The 19,642-nt window shown below is 38.3% G+C and overlaps 1 protein-coding gene across 6 annotated transcripts in view; it reads left to right on the forward strand.

Annotated features, from left to right (window-relative positions):
- fmnl2 (formin like 2) overlaps positions 1-17,343 on the forward strand; it is a 67,692-nt gene extending 50,349 nt beyond the window's left edge. The window contains exons 9-28 of one of the 6 annotated variants that reach the window (XM_015378534.1): positions 1,088-1,181; positions 2,254-2,328; positions 2,822-2,932; positions 3,135-3,284; positions 3,542-3,643; positions 3,762-4,074; positions 4,241-4,435; positions 4,925-4,945; positions 6,590-6,714; positions 6,800-7,002; positions 7,349-7,583; positions 7,674-7,742; positions 7,831-7,911; positions 7,995-8,124; positions 8,207-8,370; positions 8,476-8,577; positions 9,492-9,587; positions 10,526-10,649; positions 12,965-13,085; positions 15,203-17,343. In XM_015378534.1, coding sequence (XP_015234020.1) covers positions 1,088-1,181; positions 2,254-2,328; positions 2,822-2,932; positions 3,135-3,284; positions 3,542-3,643; positions 3,762-4,074; positions 4,241-4,435; positions 4,925-4,945; positions 6,590-6,714; positions 6,800-7,002; positions 7,349-7,583; positions 7,674-7,742; positions 7,831-7,911; positions 7,995-8,124; positions 8,207-8,370; positions 8,476-8,577; positions 9,492-9,587; positions 10,526-10,649; positions 12,965-13,056 — 2,482 coding nt within the window. In that variant the 3' untranslated portion in view covers positions 13,057-13,085; positions 15,203-17,343. Of the gene's footprint in view, positions 1-1,087; positions 1,182-2,253; positions 2,329-2,821; positions 2,933-3,134; positions 3,285-3,541; positions 3,644-3,761; positions 4,075-4,240; positions 4,436-4,924; positions 4,946-6,589; positions 6,715-6,799; positions 7,003-7,348; positions 7,584-7,673; positions 7,743-7,830; positions 7,912-7,994; positions 8,125-8,206; positions 8,371-8,475; positions 8,578-9,491; positions 9,588-10,525; positions 10,650-12,964; positions 13,086-14,730; positions 14,831-15,202 lie in introns of all 6 variants that reach the window. The other 5 variants (XM_015378533.1, XM_015378536.1, XM_015378537.1 and 2 more) reach the window with 5 other exon arrangements.
- The last annotated feature ends 2,299 nt before the right edge of the window (positions 17,344-19,642 follow it).

Genomic DNA, 19,642 nt, shown 5'->3' on the forward strand with positions numbered 1-19,642 from the left:
TTATTTGTATTCAACCCCTGGGGGTCAGTTCTTTTAAACCACATAAATTGGAAATCTTTGCCGTTTGTTCTTTGCAAAATGGCTCCATTTGGTAGGTGAATGAAAATACAATTGAATGCCCTGGCATAAATTCTGCTTTAGATTTTTGGTATGAACTTTTAATGGGCCACTTTAACACATCAATATCCTTTATCTAAACCAGGGTTCTTTAAATTAAAGTATTTGGGGTATCTGCAGCCATTAGAATGGTCTTGTTTGGCCCCTTTTCTCTTTAAAAAACAGCAAATGATGATTCAATTAGTTAAACTTGACAAAGCTTTTTTTTTTTTTTTTTATTTAGTGACCTGAATCCTTTTTCAGTGGTTGAATATTGTCAAGAATGTATTCCAAATCAACAAAATAGAAAATAAATAAAATCAAGAAAAAAAGCTCTGTCATAATATTTTACTAAAAAAATATATCAAGTTACAATGCAGGTAAATATAAATAAATATACATATTTTTTTGCATTTTATATATGTATACAAAGTTTGGACACCTCTGATATAAGCCATTACATTGATGATATGGAAGCTTTTTGTGGTTGATCTACATCTAGAAGGTGAACCTTCACCTCAGGTTCCATCTTTATTCTTTATCATTGTCCAAATTTGCCTCCATCTTTCTTCTCATTAAGTCTGACCAGCTTTGCTCTTCTTGTTGAAGTAACTATCACCACATAATGATGCTGCCACCACAATCCAGATAACCTTGCAGTCATTTATAAAGGTTTTTATGATGTGTTCAGGGGGATATCAGAGTGTCGGTTTTCTGACACACACACATACTCTTTCCATTTCAGATGATGGATCTTGTGACCTAACTTCTAATGCATTAAGCTGCCCTGAATTTTATTTATGGTATCAGAAAAACGGTGCTGAATGCAAAAGACTTTATTTTGCAGAAATAAATGGAAAGGAAAAAAAACTGTTCAAGGCTATCATGATGCTTCAATAACATATATTTTTTTTGGACTTTCAAGTTCTCTCTGCTGACATTTGTAATTTTTTTTATCTTCTTCTAACATGACTTTCTCTGTGGTTTCCAGAACCAAAGCTCTGGTTTTGGAGCTCCTGGCAGCAGTTTGTCTCGTGAGAGGAGGCCATGAAATTATTCTCTCTGCCTTCGACAACTTTAAGGAGGTATGACCTGCTTGGGACGGGCGTTTTTAAGGAGACCCCTCTGTCCTTACATTCTGTGTCATTTCAAGCAGCCGCTGTGCCCCAGAGGAACACTTATCCGGCACCATTCTCTATAAGCATTGCTTCAAAGAGATCACAGATACTGGTTTATGTGTGTAACACGGGATAACCCTCACAGCAATCAAAGAAAACTGTTGACATGTTAACAAAATTCATCAGGCGCATCAAAGCTCAGAAAAGCACAGCAGCAGATGTTCGAGATAGCCTCTCCTGACCTTTGGCTGTAAGGAGAAGTTCCTGACTGCGGGAGAGAGAATTCAGAGCTAAATGCAGCTTCAGTTTGTAGCGAACATCTTAAAAACATAGAGCGTGTGCAGTTTATATAATATTTACACATGTGAATGAAATATTGAGTGTTGCTCTCAGCGACTGTGGCATTAGTGGCAGAGCAGAGCTCAACTAATGAGCTGGAGGCTGAGAGATGTTCCCGATGGTATGAAACCAAAGCAGAATGGTCACAGATATTGCCATTTTATTTTGGGATTTTTAATAAAAGTCAGAGAAGTTAGCTTTATTTTGCTGGAGTTAATTTGCTGCTGCAGATGGAAGCTCGAGGTTTTTAAATAAACACGCCTCAATCTGCCTTTCCAGTGACCCCTCTGAACAGCCAAACTTCACTCTACTAAATATTTCCATCTTTTTATACGGTAATTCAAGTTCCGTGATTAAAATGGGAATTTTGGCCCAGAAATGCTATATTTATGGTATAACATTAGCCAAAAGAATGCAGTGTCAGCTTTTAGATAAGATAAAAGCAGGTATGTGTGTAAATAATTTATAAGAACAGTAATCACTTTCAAGACTGATTGGGGTATTTTTCCTGTTCAGTGAAAACAGAAGAATATTTAGCAGATGTATAATTGTTTTTTTTTTGTTTTTTTTTAAAGTGTCATTTCCGGTGGTTTATATGATGCAGCTAAATCTGCTGAAATCTTTTTTTTTTTTTTCAGTTTAATGGGTTGATAACATTACCAATTTTTTCACCCTTTCACTTAACTGTATTGCTTGGCAGGTTTGCATGGAGACGCAGCGGTTTGAGAAGCTGATGGAATACTTCAAGAATGAGGACAATAACATTGACTTCATGGTGAGTTTATGCAGATGCAACAGTTTGGTTCCCTCGTACTGTTTGATCTACTCTTGGGAATCTGATCAGCCTCATTGGCTCTTGGACGGGGAAATCGATCAGAAAAATCCAAATTATTCGTCACTTCTTCTGCAAACAGCGTATAGGTTTTTTCTACCTTGTTAAATGCTACAGAACACAAACTAATGCACTTTGGCAAGACAAGATTTTGAAAACCATTGACAGCAAAAGTAACAGAATATTTTCCTTCACCGTTTTTCCTTCATGAAAAGTAATCATTAGTAATAACATATAAATAATTATTGTTCTATACATCTTTACCACCCAATTTGTTAAAGTATGAAAACATATAATTTTTTTATGTACTTAAATCAATTAAATTATTCTTGTAACGTATGTATAATGTAAAGCATAAATCAAACCCTGACTCTAGGATCAGTGTATATATTATGCTGTTTAACTGACCTTCTGTTTGTTTTTATTTATTCTTCAGGTTGCATGTATGCAGTTTATCAACATTGTTGTGCACTCGGTGGAGGACATGAACTTTAGAGTTCACCTGCAGTATGACTTCACCAAGCTGGGCTTGGACGACTACTTGGATGTGAGTTCAGATTTCTGCTGAGCTCTCCTAGACTAAAGTTTACAGTTTAAGCTGCAGTCATGCACCCGTCAGACAAACTGTCAATCGTAGTTTTTTTTTTTTTTCAAAACTGCAGAGATGTGATTGATGCAGTGTTTATAAAAAAAATTGTAAACACAAAAAATCAAAAAAACTTCAATGGATTTTTATCCCTGTTTTCCAGAAACTAAAGCACACAGAAAGCGATAAGCTCCAGGTTCAGATCCAGGCTTATTTGGATAACGTATTTGATGTTGGAGCGCTGTTGGAGGATGCAGAGACCAAAAATGCTGCCCTGGAGCGAGTGGAGGAGCTGGAGGAGAACATTTCACATGTGAGAACCCTCAATTGTTGATATTAGCACAACAATCTTTTAAACAGACTTGCTCCATGATCTTATGTTAGAAGAAGGCTTAATATTGTATTGTTTCCTGCTGCAGAAAACTGATGAGGACGTAGCTTGAAAAGAAAGGCCAAACTTTTCTTATAATGAAGACATGAACATGATAAATGCTTAAGGAATTAATTTGGGCTAGACGTTGTCTCTGCAACATGTTAATGTGGGACTTTTCCTGTTTCTCACATTCACAGATGACGGAGAAGCTGCAGGACATGGAAAATGAAGCCATGGCCAAGATTGTGGAGCTGGAGAAGCAGCTGATGACCAGAAACAAGGAGCTTGAAGCCATCAAAGTCCGTTCTTGAATCAACTTCTTTTAACTTTTTAAGTCTTAATAATTTGTCGAAGAACATCAAATCTGTGCATCCGTTACTAGAGTTCCTTACACTTTGTTTGTTTTTCCCCCTGCAGGAAGTCTACAAAGATACCACCTCACAGATTCATACGCTGAGGCAGACGCTGAAGGAGAAGGACGAGGCCATCCAGCGACAGAGTAAGCTGGAGAAGAAGATCCATGAGCTGGAGAAGCAGGGGACCATCCGGATCCAAAAGAAAGGAGACGGGGACATCTCCATCCTGCCTTCTTCTCCGCCTGGGATGGAGGGTTTGCCGGGTGCAGTGTTGGGAGCAAACGGTACGGCTGCTGTTCAGAACCATGCAGGAAGTCCAGCCGCTGCACCCCCACCACCTCCACCGCCTCCTCCACCACCTGTCCACGGGCAACGTAGGTTCTTAATGAAATCAGCCCGTGTGAAACACTGGGACATAGATGAGTAATAGTGAGGCAGAAAATTCAAGCTCTAGATTTTTGGCATTGCATGCATTAGATTTAAGGCTACATAATTTTTTGTGTTTAAAAAAAAACATTTGTTCTCCTCAATCTCTCTTAGTGCCAAATGGGCCATCGACAGAAACTCCAGCTGCCGCTGCCCCACCTCCCCCGCCGCCACCCCCACCTCCTCCACCTCCCCCCTTTGGGCTCCTTTCAGAGATATCTGCCCCATTGCCTCCTCCACCTCCTCCTATGGCCCCCCCTCTGCCTGGATGTGGGACTCCCACTGTGATCATGAACTCAGGGCTGGCAGGTGAGATTGACCCTAAATTATTTTATGGTCTTCATCTTAATACAGCAAAAAAATAAAAATAAATAAATAAAATCACCTTCAAAGCTAAAATGCAACCAAAGCGTTGAATTCCTTGAGTGCAAATACTGATGTAGATTTAAAGCTTGTTTCTTCATATTCAGGTATGTTTAAGACTTGAAAGTTGTTCCTAACTGATACATCCCACATTTGAACTCTGGGTGTGCTCCTCTAAAATGACGATAAGGGTTTGAATGAGCTCAGTGTCAAGACAAACCTGTAAGATCTGTATGTACATGTGGGTGTATTGTTGCTGCTATGTGTACTTGTGTACTATCTGGATGAGTTAGCTCTATTTTCTCAAGTCCTGTGTAAACACACACCTCCAACTGCAAAAGTTTCAAAATGTCTCATTGGTATGTGCTTCTTCAAACACTCTTACTAACTATGACAAATTTCCTATTTCTTTCTAAATCTTTTCCCGCAAACCAGAGGGACCCATCAAGCTTTTCTGTAGGTTCCTGCTGTTGAGTTCAGTGTTATTCCTCCCCTCTGACTTCTATACACCTTTGGTAGTTTTTCCTTGGTTTTAAATGTGGTATCATTCATACTTTAAACCAGATCGTCTTGTTTTCTTGTTAGGTCACAGAGGAATTTGGATTATAAATATTGAGCATTATCAATAAAAAAATCCTAGGTGCCTAGATATAGATAGCCCTTTAACCTTTTTACATGTTGTCAAATTACAACCACAAACATAAGTGTGTTTTTTTGGGGGGGTTAATTAATAGACCAATGTAGAGCACTGTATGATTTTGAAATTGAATAAAATGTTCACCCAATTGTTAACTGAGAAGTACAAACTGAGCTATTAGGGTAAAATATAGCAAACAAACAGTTTGGTGATACAGAACAAACATGAATTTGAGGGTGCTGTTGAAGCATGGTTGGGCAGCATTATGCTGTGGGGAAATTTTTATTTTGCTGGGAGGTCTGTTTGATTGAGGAAGCTACACATAAGGCAACAATGGAAGAAAGGTGCAACCATCCAGCTGGACAGCGACCCATAAAGTAAAGCCAGAGCCACAGTAGAGTGTTTCAGTCAGAGTATGTTACTGTGAAGATATCCCAGTTAAAGCCCTGACTCAAAGCAAATTGACAGAATTTCTTCAAAACTGGGTTTTATAGATGCTCTTGGTACGATCAGAATGAATCTGAGCTGTTTTCCAAAAAAAGAATGAGAAAACATTTCAGTCACCAGATGGCAGTGACACCTCTCATCAGCAGCTATAATTGGAGAAAAAGGTGTTTCCATAAAGTACCGATTCGGAGTGCTTCACATAAATAGACGGCCCACTTTCTGATTTTGTTTAACTATAAAAAAATGTTTTTAAAATGCTATATTCCTTCCAGAAACCTGATAAAACACTTAACATTTTGTGGTTGTAACATGATGATGTGTATATGGTCCCATCAGGACGTTATCTTATTACACATTACACAAAGAAATGCTGTAAATCTTTCAGAATAGGATCATACCACATTCAGAGCCTCTGCATGGTTCACCCCCTACTCTTGCCTGTAGTGCTGTGTCATTGTTTGAGTGAAGTGTTAGTTTCTTAAAAACATGTTTGTTGCATGCAGAGGCACATTGATCTGGTTAAAGTGATAAGTCTGTACAACCGGAATGCTGTTTACCTTTCCCATGACAGCCTTATCTCTCGCTGTGTCTCTGCTGACACCTTGTCTGTACGCTGGTGCAGGGCGCCACCTCAACATTCAGGTTCAGTGGAGCAGCTCTGGTGGCTACAAATAGCTTTAATCTGCCCAATAAATAGTTTGGCCTCAGGGCAAGGAAGTAATCCTGGACCATATGCACGAGTTAATAAACGGAAATAGCCTTCGGTGTTGTTCCTCAGCCAAGAAGGACAACTCAAATAATATTAATGATACAAAGCAGAGGTTTTAATTGAGGATATATAGATGTCAATCAAATAAAATACCTTTAATCTCTGGTGTGATCAAACCTGAATCCGGTTGTATGTTTTTAGAGATCGGATGTTTTCAGTTCCAGAATCTATTTCTCCTGCATGTCAGTTGGTATGTTTGTTTGAACCTTTATAGTCCATGATGTAAATTTCTCTTTGTGTCATTCAGCTGTTAAGATCAAGAAACCTATCAAGACAAAGTTCCGCATGCCCGTCTTTAACTGGGTAGCCCTGAAACCAAACCAGATCAATGGGACCGTCTTCAACGAGATCGATGATGAGAGGATACTTGAGGTACCGGACCCACCCTCAGAACACGAGCTCTGATCCCACAAACTGTCCATACTAATAAAAAAATATAATCTTTTCTGCCTTTTAGGACCTAAATGTTGATGAGTTTGAGGAGATGTTTAAGACTAAAGCTCAGGGCCCACCCATCGACCTCACCATGAATAAACAGAAGGTCACTCATAAGGGACCCAATAAGGTGACCCTGCTGGACTCCAACAGGGCGAAGAACCTGGCCATCACTCTGAGGAAAGTGAGCAAGACAAACGAGGAGATCTGCAAGGCCATTCAGTTGTAAGCCTCTCACTTTGTTTTTGTTTTTTGATTGGTTGCTAGCATTAAGCTAAGCTGAGACCGCATCTGGCATCATAATCATATTAACGATCACATCATTTTTATTTGTTTGAATTATGCCATCAGACAGGCAGATCTATAAAATCGGTAAAAAATCAAATATTCTCAAAATATTAAATTAAACTCAAGCAAATGTACATCGTTGCTACAACACTCCCGACCACTAAAGGACAAGCCACTGCTTTCTGGTCAAAATCTGTAAAAAATATTCCATTTTACAGAATTTAGGGCACTAGCATGTTTATTTTTGGTCACCTACAATATTCTCTGTCTCCTTGTCTTCCAGATTCGACCTGCGGACTCTGCCGGTTGACTTTGTGGAGTGCCTGATGCGCTTCCAACCAACCGAGAACGAGATCAAAGTCCTGCGGCAGTTCGAGAAGGAGCGGAAGCCTTTGGAGAGCTTGACTGACGAGGACCGCTTCATGATGCAGTTCAGCAAGATCGAGCGGCTCATGCAGAAGATGACCATCATGGCCTTCATCGGAAACTTCAGCGAAAGCGTGCAGATGCTCACACCGGTGATTAAGACGGCCTCGTACTTGATCTCGGTATTTTATGATGCTGTGGAGTCCAAAAATTGACGTGTCAAAATGTTTGCTTGTCTTTAGCAACTGCATGCGGTCATCGCAGCGTCTGTGTCCATCAAGTCATCACAGAAGTTAAAGAAGATTTTAGAGGTAGCTGGATTTTTTTTTTTTTTTAATTAAAAAAATCTTAATCCCTTTCTCCTGTATAGTTTCTGATCCCTATTTACACATTCTGCAGATTATTTTGGCACTTGGAAACTACATGAACAGCAGCAAACGAGGAGCAGTGTATGGGTTCAAGCTGCAGAGTTTAGATTTGGTGAGTTGGTTTTGAAGGCAGTTAAAACCAATCTTCCGTTTTTCCTCTTCTGAAACATTTTTTTTTATTGTATTTTCTTTTAGCTGCTTGATACCAAGTCAACAGACCGCAAAATAACGTTGCTGCACTACATTGCCAATGTGGTCAAAGAGAAATACCCACAAGTGTCTCTCTTTCACAATGAATTGCACTATGTTGAAAAAGCAGCTGCAGGTGAGCAAACAATTTATCTGTAAGGCAAATATTATCATTCTCCATATTGCGACATATTATCACGCTCCCTGTGTTCTTGTAGTGTCTCTAGAGAACGTCCTGCTGGACGTCAAGGAGCTGCAGAGAGGCATGGAGCTGACCAGGAGAGAGTACAGCATGCATGGTCACAACACTATGCTGAAGGACTTTATCACACACAATGAGGGGAAGCTGAAAAAGCTGCAGGATGATGCTAAGATTGCACAGGTAGCGTGGAATAACAGAAACCCACTTTGCTCTCAGTGATACTCTAAATATTGAATCACTAACTTGTTGTTTTCCCCCTCTCTTTAAAAAAAAAAAAAAAAAAAGGATGCCTTTGATGAGGCTGTGAAATTCTTCGGGGAGAACTCTAAAACAACTCCGCCGTCTGTTTTCTTCCCGGTGTTTGTGCGGTTTGTGAAGGCGTACAGGGTGAGTTGATTGCACGCCTTCTCTTGCAAAGCATTCACACTTTGGGCCTTCAGTTACTAACCTCATTGTGATATTTAGGGCTTATATCTTGTAGATGATCTTGTTTTTAAAGTGGATGGATTAGGATGCTTTTTTTTGTTTTTTTTTGGCTATTAAAATCTGAAATGTGTGCATTTCTATTCAGGTCCCTTAACTCTGATAACTCCAAATAAAATCCAGCCAAACCAATCAATTAGCTTCAGAAACATGAGCCCGGAGGCGTTCAAATCTTATTTTTGAATATACCACTATCTAGATGTGAGAAGCTGGTAGAGACATTCTCTAAATGGCCGTGCAGGTAGAGCTGCAGGGAAAGATGCTTCTACAGAGACTGAGCAGGCGCAGAATAAATGCAGGCCTCTCTCTTGATGTCCATTTGTGAGAAAATGGAAATGGAAACAAAACATGTTTAACTTATTTTTTAATTTCACAAGTTATGTACTAATTTGTTTTAATGAGTCACAGGAAACCCTAATAATATACAGAATATGTTAAGGTTAAACCTTTTCACATGGCAGCATGTGAAAAAGTTCAAGGTCTATTATTCTTTAACAAAAATGAAAACCTTATAAAAAAGAAATATGAAATAACACACACAAGGTCATGTATTTTTTTCTAATAAAGCTTGGGAAAAGTTCAATTGGGAGAGCTCAGTTATACAATTAGCATCAAGATGCCTTTAATAAAGAAATTACTGGAAAAGGCATCACAAATGTCTTTGTACAGGTGTGTTAGTGGACGTACTCTGCAGGTCTTTGCTTCGGGTTTAATTTTGTTTTCCTTCAGTCACTCTGAAGTGAAATTGTATCTGTTTCAGGACAAGGTGTGACCTTTTAATCACCATTTCTAATAATAAATCATCTTTTGCTTCCCAGCAAGCGGAGGAGGACAACGAGCAGAAGAAGAGGCAGGAGCAGCTCATGATGGAGAAACTTCTAGAACAAGAGGCCATGATGGAGGAAGACCAGAAGGTTGGTTACTTTTTGTATTCACTCTCCCCTGAGGAATTAGCAGTTACCAGAAGGAAATCCAGATCCACTTCTCTCCATTCCGCTCCATCCTCTCCTCCCCGAGACTCTTGTTTGGAAGATTAGTTGAGCGCGGGCTGCTTGCTGTGCTAGCTTGTATTTAGGACATACAGAAAGATTCCCTGCTGAGGAACATCACTCAGAATCAGTGATTATTTAATTAACTTGCACAGATCCTAAGGATGAAGGGATATGATGCAGGAGAAAAAGACTGTTGGTGATTACCTCATAAATTGATTTAAAAATGCGGGATAAAAGCAAATATGTCTCAATGTAAATTATTTGCCCTTAATTTGAGCAGGTAAATAAATATAATGATCTGCCAATATGAGGTTTTTTCCCCCTTAAAACAGGATATATTATGTGCTTAAAAATATTCCATGGCAATTCTTACTTGCATTCTCAAATCATGGAAATATACATGCATTTTAAGAAAAATTTACTTAAATTTACATTTTTGCAGAGTGAAATTTGTCTATTTAATAGATTTTTATGGGCGCCTTTCAAGAGGTCACATTACAAAACACTACAATAAAATCAGTAAATCAAATTTACATTACATAGATTTTAAAAATATATACCAGAAGCATAGGAAAACAAAAAAAAGAACCATCTGGCTTTGTAGGCTAAGAAAGTGTTTTAAAACTGGACTTAGATGTAGAGAAGAATCAATCAGATCATACAGACTGATTGTTTAAAGGTTTCTATCTAAGGAAACTCAGCTGATTAGCAGGAATCGCTCCTGGATGAGCATCTGGAGAGTTGTGCATCGAGTTGTTGACCTTCAGCAACCTCTTACACAAAGCAAATATGCAGTGGGGATAAACCTTTATCAGGACCAGGCTCAGTGGCTTTTCCTTTCTTTTCTGTGTGCTCCTCAGTCTCCCTCCCATAAAAGCAAGCGGCAACAACAAGAGCTCATCCAGGAGCTTAGGAGGAAGCAGGTGAAGGACAGCCGTCACGTCTACGAGGGAAAAGACGGCGCCATCGAGGACATCATCACGGGTAGCGTCACCAGATCCAGTCTACAAACTGCAGCCACACACTCAATCACATCCTTTATACTCTGCATGAAGGTTCACCTCAGCTTTAAAAAGGGTTTCTAAGCTAACTAACACAACGATTCCAGCAAAATAAAGCAGCTGTTTCAGTGCTTCCAGAGTGAAAGGTACCTGGTGCTCATGGCTTATCTTCTTCGCCTTTGCTTTGTAACACCATCTTTATTGTACGTGCAGGGCCAGCATCTGACTGTCTCTGGATGTCAGTCAGTTGAAACAAGAAAATAATTGTCCTTTTCTTCCATAACAAGGGGAGAGAAACTTCCTGTAAAATGTGATGAGCAATCAGCAGTTCGCTTCTTTATTATATTTAAAAGGCAACATAATGTAGTTTTCCCCCTATTTTGATATTTCGTTGTTTTTTTTATTTTTTTATAAAAAGATGCACAAATCAATCAGCTGCAGTTAAATTTAGTTGATATAAATACACTGCTCAAAAAATAAAGGGATCACATACACAACGCAATACAACTTCAAATAAATTAACATTTTAGCAAACTGTCCACTTAGGAAGCAGCATTGACCAGCAATCATTTTCACATGCTTTTGTGCAAATGGAAAAGACAATCGACAGTCAATTATTGGCAATTAGCAAGACACACTCAATAAGGAAGTGGTTCTGCAGGTGGGGACCACAAACCACTTCTCAGTACCTATGCTTTCTGGCTCATGTTTTGGTTACTTTTGAATGTTGCTCATGCTTTCACACTTGTGGTAGTATGAGACGGACTCTACAACCCACACAAGTGGCTCAGGTAGACCAGCTCATTCAGGCCACATCAATGCGTGTTGTGGCAACAAAGTTTGCTGTGTCTGTCAGCGTAGCGTTCAAAGGATGGAGCCGCTACTCGGAGACAGGCCATTACACCAGGAGAAATAGAGGAGTCTACAACCTAGCAGTAGGACCACTACCTCCACCATCATGCAAGGACGAACAGGAGGAGCACTGCCAAAGTACTGCCAAATGACCTCCAGCAGGCCACAGTGTGCATGTGTCTGCGCAAACGGTTAGAAACCAACTTCATGAGCATGGTATGAAGGGCCAGGTTCACACTGAGCACATGTGACAGACATGACAGAGTCTGGAGATACTGTGGAGAGCGATCTGCTGCCTGCAACATCCTTCAGAATGACCAGTTTGGCAGTAGGTCAGTAATGGTGTGGGGTGGCTGCACAGTTCCCTATGCGGTCCCCAGAGGTAGCATGACTGCTATTAGATACAGAGATGAGATCCTCAGACCCCTCGTGAGACCATATACTGGTGCGGCTGGCCCTGAGTTCCTCCTAATGCAGAAGAATGCTGGATCTCATGTGGCTGGAGTGTGTCGGCAAAGATAATAATAATAATAATAAATTTTATTTGTATTGCACTTAACATTTAAAAAAAATCTCAAAGTGCTAAAAGATGAAGGCATTGAAGCTATGGACTGGTCCGCCTGTTCCCCAGACCTGAATCTGATTGAGCACATCTGAGACATTGTGTCTCAATCAAACCAGAGACGTCACATTGCACCAGAGACTATCCAGCAATTGGGAGATGCTTTAGGCCAGGTCTGGGAGGACATGCCTCAGGAGACCTTCCACCACCTCATCAGGATAGGAACATATAGGCATGTGGAGGCCACACACAATACTGAGCCTCATTTTGAGATGTTTTAAAGGACATTACATCAAAGTTCGATCGGCCTGTATTGTTTTTTTCTACCTATATTTTATGTTTAACTCCAAATCCAGGCCTACAATGTTTTATTAATTTGATTTCCATTTATTATTTTCATATTTCATTCATTTAGATCTAGGATTTGTTATTTGAGTGTTCCCTTTATTTTTCTGAGCAGTGTATAATAGGTCATTACACAAGATCTCTCAAGTATTTGCTAAGATGTCTGTTTATATATGTTAACAAAACTCTATACTAATTTCTTTTGTTTATGGGTCTGGTATTAGACTTTAGTCTTTCACATCTAAGAGTTAAGTGATTCCTAATTGTTTCTTCTAGAAATGATTTGCTACTAGACTAGAAATAAATCAAAGAACATTTCATATGTTTTTTTTTATGATGTTTGAGGTTTAAGATGATAATGGGGTAAAAACGGGGTTTTAGGATTAGCATCCAAACATTTCTCCAGGGGTCCTGCTGCTGCAGTGGGGTACCTGCTTACTGCTAACCGTTTCTAAATCCTGTAGAGAAGACCTGCTTTTCTCATATTGTGTTTGTCCTGTTTTGTGTCTTGGCTGTTCTCCCTGTCGTTCTCGATGCAGTGCTGAAGACCGTGCCCTTTACCGCCCGCACAGCCAAGCGCGGCTCTCGGTTCTTCTGTGAGCCCGCTCTCAATGAGGAGTACCATTACTAAAGCTTGTAGATCTCTGTCTCTTCTTAAAGGTTGCTGGAACAAAACGTTCTCTTCTTTATATATTTTTTTCCTGCATGCATGCCTCTTCACAACCCCCCTTTAACCCTTTATACTGTGGACACTGGTTTTCTCAGGGACACACACGCCAAATCCTCACTGTGTGTTGTGTGCTTTTTTTTTTTGTCCTTAAGCATGATGGTGTGTTTTTAGAAATGTTTTCTCAGCCCACCTGCATGAAGCGTGACGTCCACAACTTTTCACCATCATTTTGACCCACCTCAGCAGAGCATAATGTCACAGAAACAGCCGCCTTCCAAGGAGGAAACTTTTCCCCCAATGTAGCATCAACAATGCCAGGCTGAGTACTGCCACCTGGTGGCCATCCATCTAACATGGTCAGCAAGCTGCAGCTCAGTTAGCCACATTCAATACCACACACAGTCTGTTTAAATATACACCTCAGGTATGACTAATATTGTATCTAGTGCCTGTGGCATTATCACTTGCTTGTTTGATTTACAATGTTTTGAAAGATAAAATTATAATGTTTGTGTTCATTTATCACATGTCATCACCACTAGTGATACTGATTGTTGCACGCTGCTTGCTTTAACTTTTCTGCTTTCCCACAATGCACTTTTGCTCTTCTAGCTGATATTTGCACTGCTCTTGCTCCTGACTTATTTTTTTTCTGTCAGAAGGCTGCTTTGCTCTTACTGTGCCTTGCAAAAGAATTCACAAAGCCTGATTTAAAGTCTGACTAAACAATTTTGCTCTTATAAACATAAACTTACCTGTTTTGGATGGGTGTGTGATAGACTAAAGTGAGGAAGAATATAATTTTGAAGTGGAAGGAAAATTATAATTTTTTTTCCTCACAAGCCATTAAGATGGTGATTTTGGGATATTTGCAGTCTGTTTTCTGCCAATCAACTTTGCAATATTAGGAACAAAGTGTGAAAGAAGATGCTTTGGTTAATAAAGACAAAAAAAAGCATTTTTCTTAAAAGCAAACAGCAAATGGGACTCATATGTCTTACTTTTAATGATTTTATCTCAACTCATCAATAATAAAATCCACTTCACAATTATGCACTATATTGTTTTGGTCTATTGCACCAGAAAATCCCACAAAAATAAGTTTGCAGGTAGTAATGAGAACATTTCATTTACTAAGACTTTTGCAAGCCACTGTATTTGCTGCATGACGTTCCATTACTGCTGCCTGATTGAGCTAACGGTCATGCAGCCGGGTTCTTGTGCACGTTCATTTCTATTAGTGAGTGTATCCTGGGTGGTTGCATGCTTTGGTCGGTTTATGGTGATGGTTCTGCTGAATATAACAATTCTGCTGTGTGTTTGGGTCCATGCTTTTTTTTATTTTTTTTATTTATTTACAGTCACTCCTAACTGGAGGTTTGAAATGGGCTTGTCTCCTGATACGCTGGTAGCCACTTTGCTAAAGCAGTTTGGGTCTAGTAACAGAAACAAAACAGGCTTCTATTATTCTATGCAGTTGAGCTAGTTAACATCCTCCAGCTCTGTCCTCTCTGAGCCTCTCCTGTCCGCTCCGCTGTCGCAGTTCTCCAAAGCGATCATGTCGAGCTGACATGCACCAGTCAGCCCGCATCTTCCTCTTATTTTTAACCTTCATTTTGTCTTTTCTTCATCCAGAACTAAAGAAGAATAATATTACTAAATTTCCAAATGTCCCCTTGAGGGTAAGGAAGTCCTCCAGTAGCACTCCTGTAGTGGTGGATGTGTCCCAAACCTGGCAAGCATTTCTTTATTATCTCCCTTCTTGTATCGATTTTGTTTGTTCAGGTTCCTCTTTATCTTTTTACCCTGATTATTTGAAAATCTTGCTTCCTTTAGTTGTTTCTTCTATCTTTAAATAAAGTTATATGCATCTTGGGTTCACAAGATGCATGAGACGTTTCTGGATTCATGCAGAGGTTTACTGTAAAAAGCCATCTCAGTCAGACTTGTTTTTATTCTGTGTGCTTAGATCTCATGCTGCTTTGAAAAGTTAGGCTACCAGCACTCCTGAATGTGTGGGCTCATTACAGAAAAACAAAGCACTGACATACGGTACGCTGACTTTAAGCTCTCCTGTCCCATCCCCTCTTCCTCCTACTTCTCCCAGATTTGAGGAATCAACCTTACAGACGAGCCGACGCCGTGCGGAGGAGCGTCAGGAGGCGCTTCGACGATCAGAACCTGCGGCCGGTGAATAACGGAGAAGTGGTCGTGTAACAAGCGAGGACAGAGGATGTGCAGGAGAGGATGGGAGGAGAGGAGCGTGGAAAGATGGGTTGAAAGAAAGTCTGACGCAGAACAAAGGATATCGAGTGTTTGTAGCAAATAAGAGGACTATGTATACCGTAATGTCAAACAATGAAGGACTGAGATGTGTTTGGGACTGAATCTAACATAGAAATCAAGTCAAGTGCCTGAACCTTTTTGTTGTTTTGTGATTTTTTTTTCTTCTGTTTGAATATTTTAATTAACCCCACTTAAAGCAATAAGACTTGAGCTGACTTTAATGTAAACGAGATGTTAAACTGGACATGCAGAGGCCTTAGGAGCCATGTGAAATAATGTTACTCTGGAAAAGCTAGTCTGGAATGTACGGGAAGTTCTCCCCCTTTTCGCTGTTTTTTTTTTTTCTTTTTAATTTTATTTCATTTTATTTAAATAACTTCTGACACATTCCTGTGCTCTCATTCATTCCTCAAACCTTTTTTTTTTATCATCTCATTCCTTTTTTTAAAAACCAGGGGTGAACAGGCATGAAGAAAGTAAGCAAAACATATCTAAAACTCTATATTTGTACTAAAATATGTGTAAAAAGAAAAAATAGACCACTCTAATGTGAACTGTATTTATTGCAGACATTTCCATACTTTTTTTTACAGTGTCCTGCAAAAGCATTTAAACTGCTTCCATTTTTTAACCCAGAACCCATCTTTTATTTTAATGGCATGTTATGCAATAACCCGGCACAAAGTGGTGCATCATTGTGAACTGAAATGACAGTGAAGCTGGGTTAAAAAGACCAAAAAAAAAAAAAAAATCATAAATCCTAATGTGTGGCAGTCATGTTACAGTTGCAAGACTTTTTAATAATCTTTTCGCAGGGTTTGAAAAAAATAAAAAATAAAAAAATCCCCCCACAGCATGATGCTGCCACCACTATGTTTAGCAGGAGAGATGGTCTGTTTAGTTTTCTCGCACAATTCTCCAAAATGTATTATTAAAAATATATTTTTAAAAAAATATGAATCAGTTTCCTTCAAATTCATAACTTCAAAATGGGATAGAAACACTTTTGCAAAGCACTGCATATCTTCTGTTACATCTAACGTTAAAATCTGATTTGGTAGCTCTTCTGTGAAAACAAATCTTACCTGGACTCCAATTTAGATATAGTATGTGCTTTATTTTTAAATTCACAGCCTTTTATGTAGTTCCGGGAACAATTTACGACAAGTAAACGAGCCTGTGAAGCGTCATTAAACATTTTCTCAGGAGTTAAGACTCCACCCCAATGGCTCTTGTAATACTTGACATAACTGAGCATTAGTTGCTACTGTCTTTTCTTTACTGTATTTTGTTATGTATAGTATTTAACCACTGAAACAAAACTTTGAAGCGTTTCATCTCGTGTGTCCGTCATCGTTAAAGGTGTGACAACACAAAAGGGTTCCTGTACAGATATTTTTCTACAGTTTCTTTTTTTAATTTCCATTGTCAGATGGGTGATATTGTACATATTGTTAAAACAAGTATTCTTTGCCTTGTGATATACAACTTGAATGTTCTTTTAACTTATAGTTTTGTTTTGGTTTTTTTGCTTTTTCAGTTTTTGTTTATTTAAATAAGCCAAATGCAGGCAGAAATTCACAGTAGTGTGTTTAATCAGAATACTTCAAGCTAACAGGATGCAGAGTTGGTGCTTTGGCTGCAGGTGGATCACATATAGCTAAATACTCTGGTAGAGAAGTATTAACACGTGTCAGCTTAGCAGCCACTAACCATTCAAAGTCTTATTTGGCCTGTAATTACTTCTCCGTAAGTGATGATGCCTCCTGCTAAAAATGGCGTCATTCTGCTTGTTTCATATCAGCTTCATTGTAATTAGATGATACTTCCAACTGGGTAATTCTGGCATTTTAATTCTCCACTCACAATGAATCTATTTTAGATAGTTTATCAGCTCTAAATACCATTTTTTTTAATAGGTGATATGAGATTTTCAAAATATATAATAAACTATTTACACTGAATAAAGCACTTTGTGTTTGTCTTTTTCAACTTTTCAATCCAAAATTGTAAAAGAAAAAAAAAGTGCATTTTCAGAAGGGGGGACAGCGTAGGTTTGATTTCAACTTTGGTAGGGACACTATTGGTGCTAAGTTTCATCGGTCTCATGTCATTGGTCCTTTGCAAAAATTATGCATGCTCTTTTTTTTTTTTTTTTTTTTTAAGCTTGACATGATCATCAGGGCGCATATCGTTTAAAGAGAAAAGCAGCTTTTCTCGCTACGTGTATACAAATTGCACTACAAGCATAAAGCACTACACACACTAGATGCTGTTTATCAATGTTTGAAGCATCTAGTGTGTGATGAATGTAGAATTATGACTTTTCTCCTCTTTGAAAAGAGTTGCTTTTGAACTTACCAGCGACTAAGAGGGCAAATAAGTGCCTATTTAACCAAATATAGTCTAAATATGTCTGTTATGTGTGTTTTTATCCTGTATTTTCTTTTAAAGATATAGAATTGTGCAGAGGTCAAACCCACTCTTTGAAACAAAGTTAAATACATTCAAGGGACGGCAAATAAATGTATTGTATTTACGTGTGCATGGGAATTAAAAAAAGGAACTGACACTGAGCATTTAGAATACTAACTTTACTATAGAAGTTATACATCTAGGCTGTAGTTACTCTGTCTGGCCTATTTCATGTATTTTATCAAGGACTGGAGCAATGAATCGGATTAATCGATTATTGAAATAATTGTCAAGAGATTTAGTAATCAATAAATTGTTAACTTAAGTATAGAGACCCTAAAACATGCCTTTAGCTGACAGAGTGACCCTCTTAGAGCAGTAATTATATAAAAATTGTTTTTTGCATTTAAGATAAATATTTTTGTCTGTCAGTATTCTCCATCCAGAACTCCCCAAGAAGAAACATTTCTGTTTCAACTGGTTTCATTCAATAAAAAAACCTTCAAGGAACCGTTTTCTATCCGATTATTAATTGATTAATCAAAAAAAAATAATCAACAGAAAACTTGATATCCATAATAATCTTTAGTTGCAGTGCTAATTTTATCATAACATTGGAAACACATTTCTTTCTATAATACATCTGAAATGGAGATAACAGCCAACCAAACATGTAAATCAGGCTAACTATACTAAAATTAATTTGTGAGCTCCAACAGAGATCATAGAATCCAATTCCTCATACTGAGCAAAATTTAACATCACCTCATTGTTTGAGTTCCCTAAATTCAGCCATATCAATACACATTGGTAATTATATAGCGTATAAAAGCTGCTCCTTAATTTGTAATTAAAATAATTTAGACATCACCTGAAGCGCTGAAGGACCAGCTGCTTCACCTTCAGGCTGCCCAGCATCATTATTACTGCATATCTGTCTTTCCTATGAACATATAATGTTAGTATTTTGTGTATATTTAATATTAAAGGATTAAAAGTAACTAAAAACGTTTATATCATCCTATGTTACTTACCGTCTGTTAAAATAGCTCTTTATGTCTATTTTCTTTTTTTAGTGGCATTATTTACAAAGCACAACACTATGAATGAGGTTAAGTTTATTCAAATATAAAATCCCTTTTAACAATTATTAAAAGAAAATATAATACTATCTTATCTGTAATGTAATAATATCCAAATTAAACAGCCAGATTCAAGCATTTTTACCAAACACTAATGGACTAATTTACTTATGGACTGTGTGGAAATTTATGTTAAAAAAAATCAATATAAATAGTGTTTGTCCTCTTTCTAGAAGTAGAAATAGTAAATTAGATAGCACTATTATGTGGAAAACTAATTATGTTTTCCAAACAAAAAACAGCAGATGTTTTGGTGTCCATTTTTTCTGCAGTCTTCAGAACTCCTGTCTGGCTCAGTATATTTAGTTTTACAAAAGTAAGAAAAAAAAGTGTTTGGTAATAAACTGTATTATACTTTAGAATAAAATATTATTTTGACATGCTAACGTTGGTTGCACAAATCAAAACACTTTCTCTTGCTTCTTTACAGAAGTGCAGACTAGAAGGAATAATTTCGGGCTCTAAACACGCGCACATACGGGATAAAAAAAAGGCCAATCAGGAAGTGATAGGGGCGGAGCTTAAGGCAAAACAACCAATGAGTGTGGAGTTAAACAGCACAGCACAGTTAGGTGTGCTGATTAGTTTAAGCATAGATATCCATAATAAAGGCCTTTTGGATATCTATGAGTTTAAGGGTCAGGAAAGACCAGGGGCCTGTTTCAATAAGGAAGTTCAACCAACTCTGAGTTAAAACTTGAACT

This window comes from Cyprinodon variegatus, unplaced genomic scaffold, assembly GCF_000732505.1.
Source record: "Cyprinodon variegatus isolate N-32 unplaced genomic scaffold, C_variegatus-1.0 Scaffold174, whole genome shotgun sequence".
Lineage (NCBI taxonomy): Eukaryota > Metazoa > Chordata > Actinopteri > Cyprinodontiformes > Cyprinodontidae > Cyprinodon > Cyprinodon variegatus.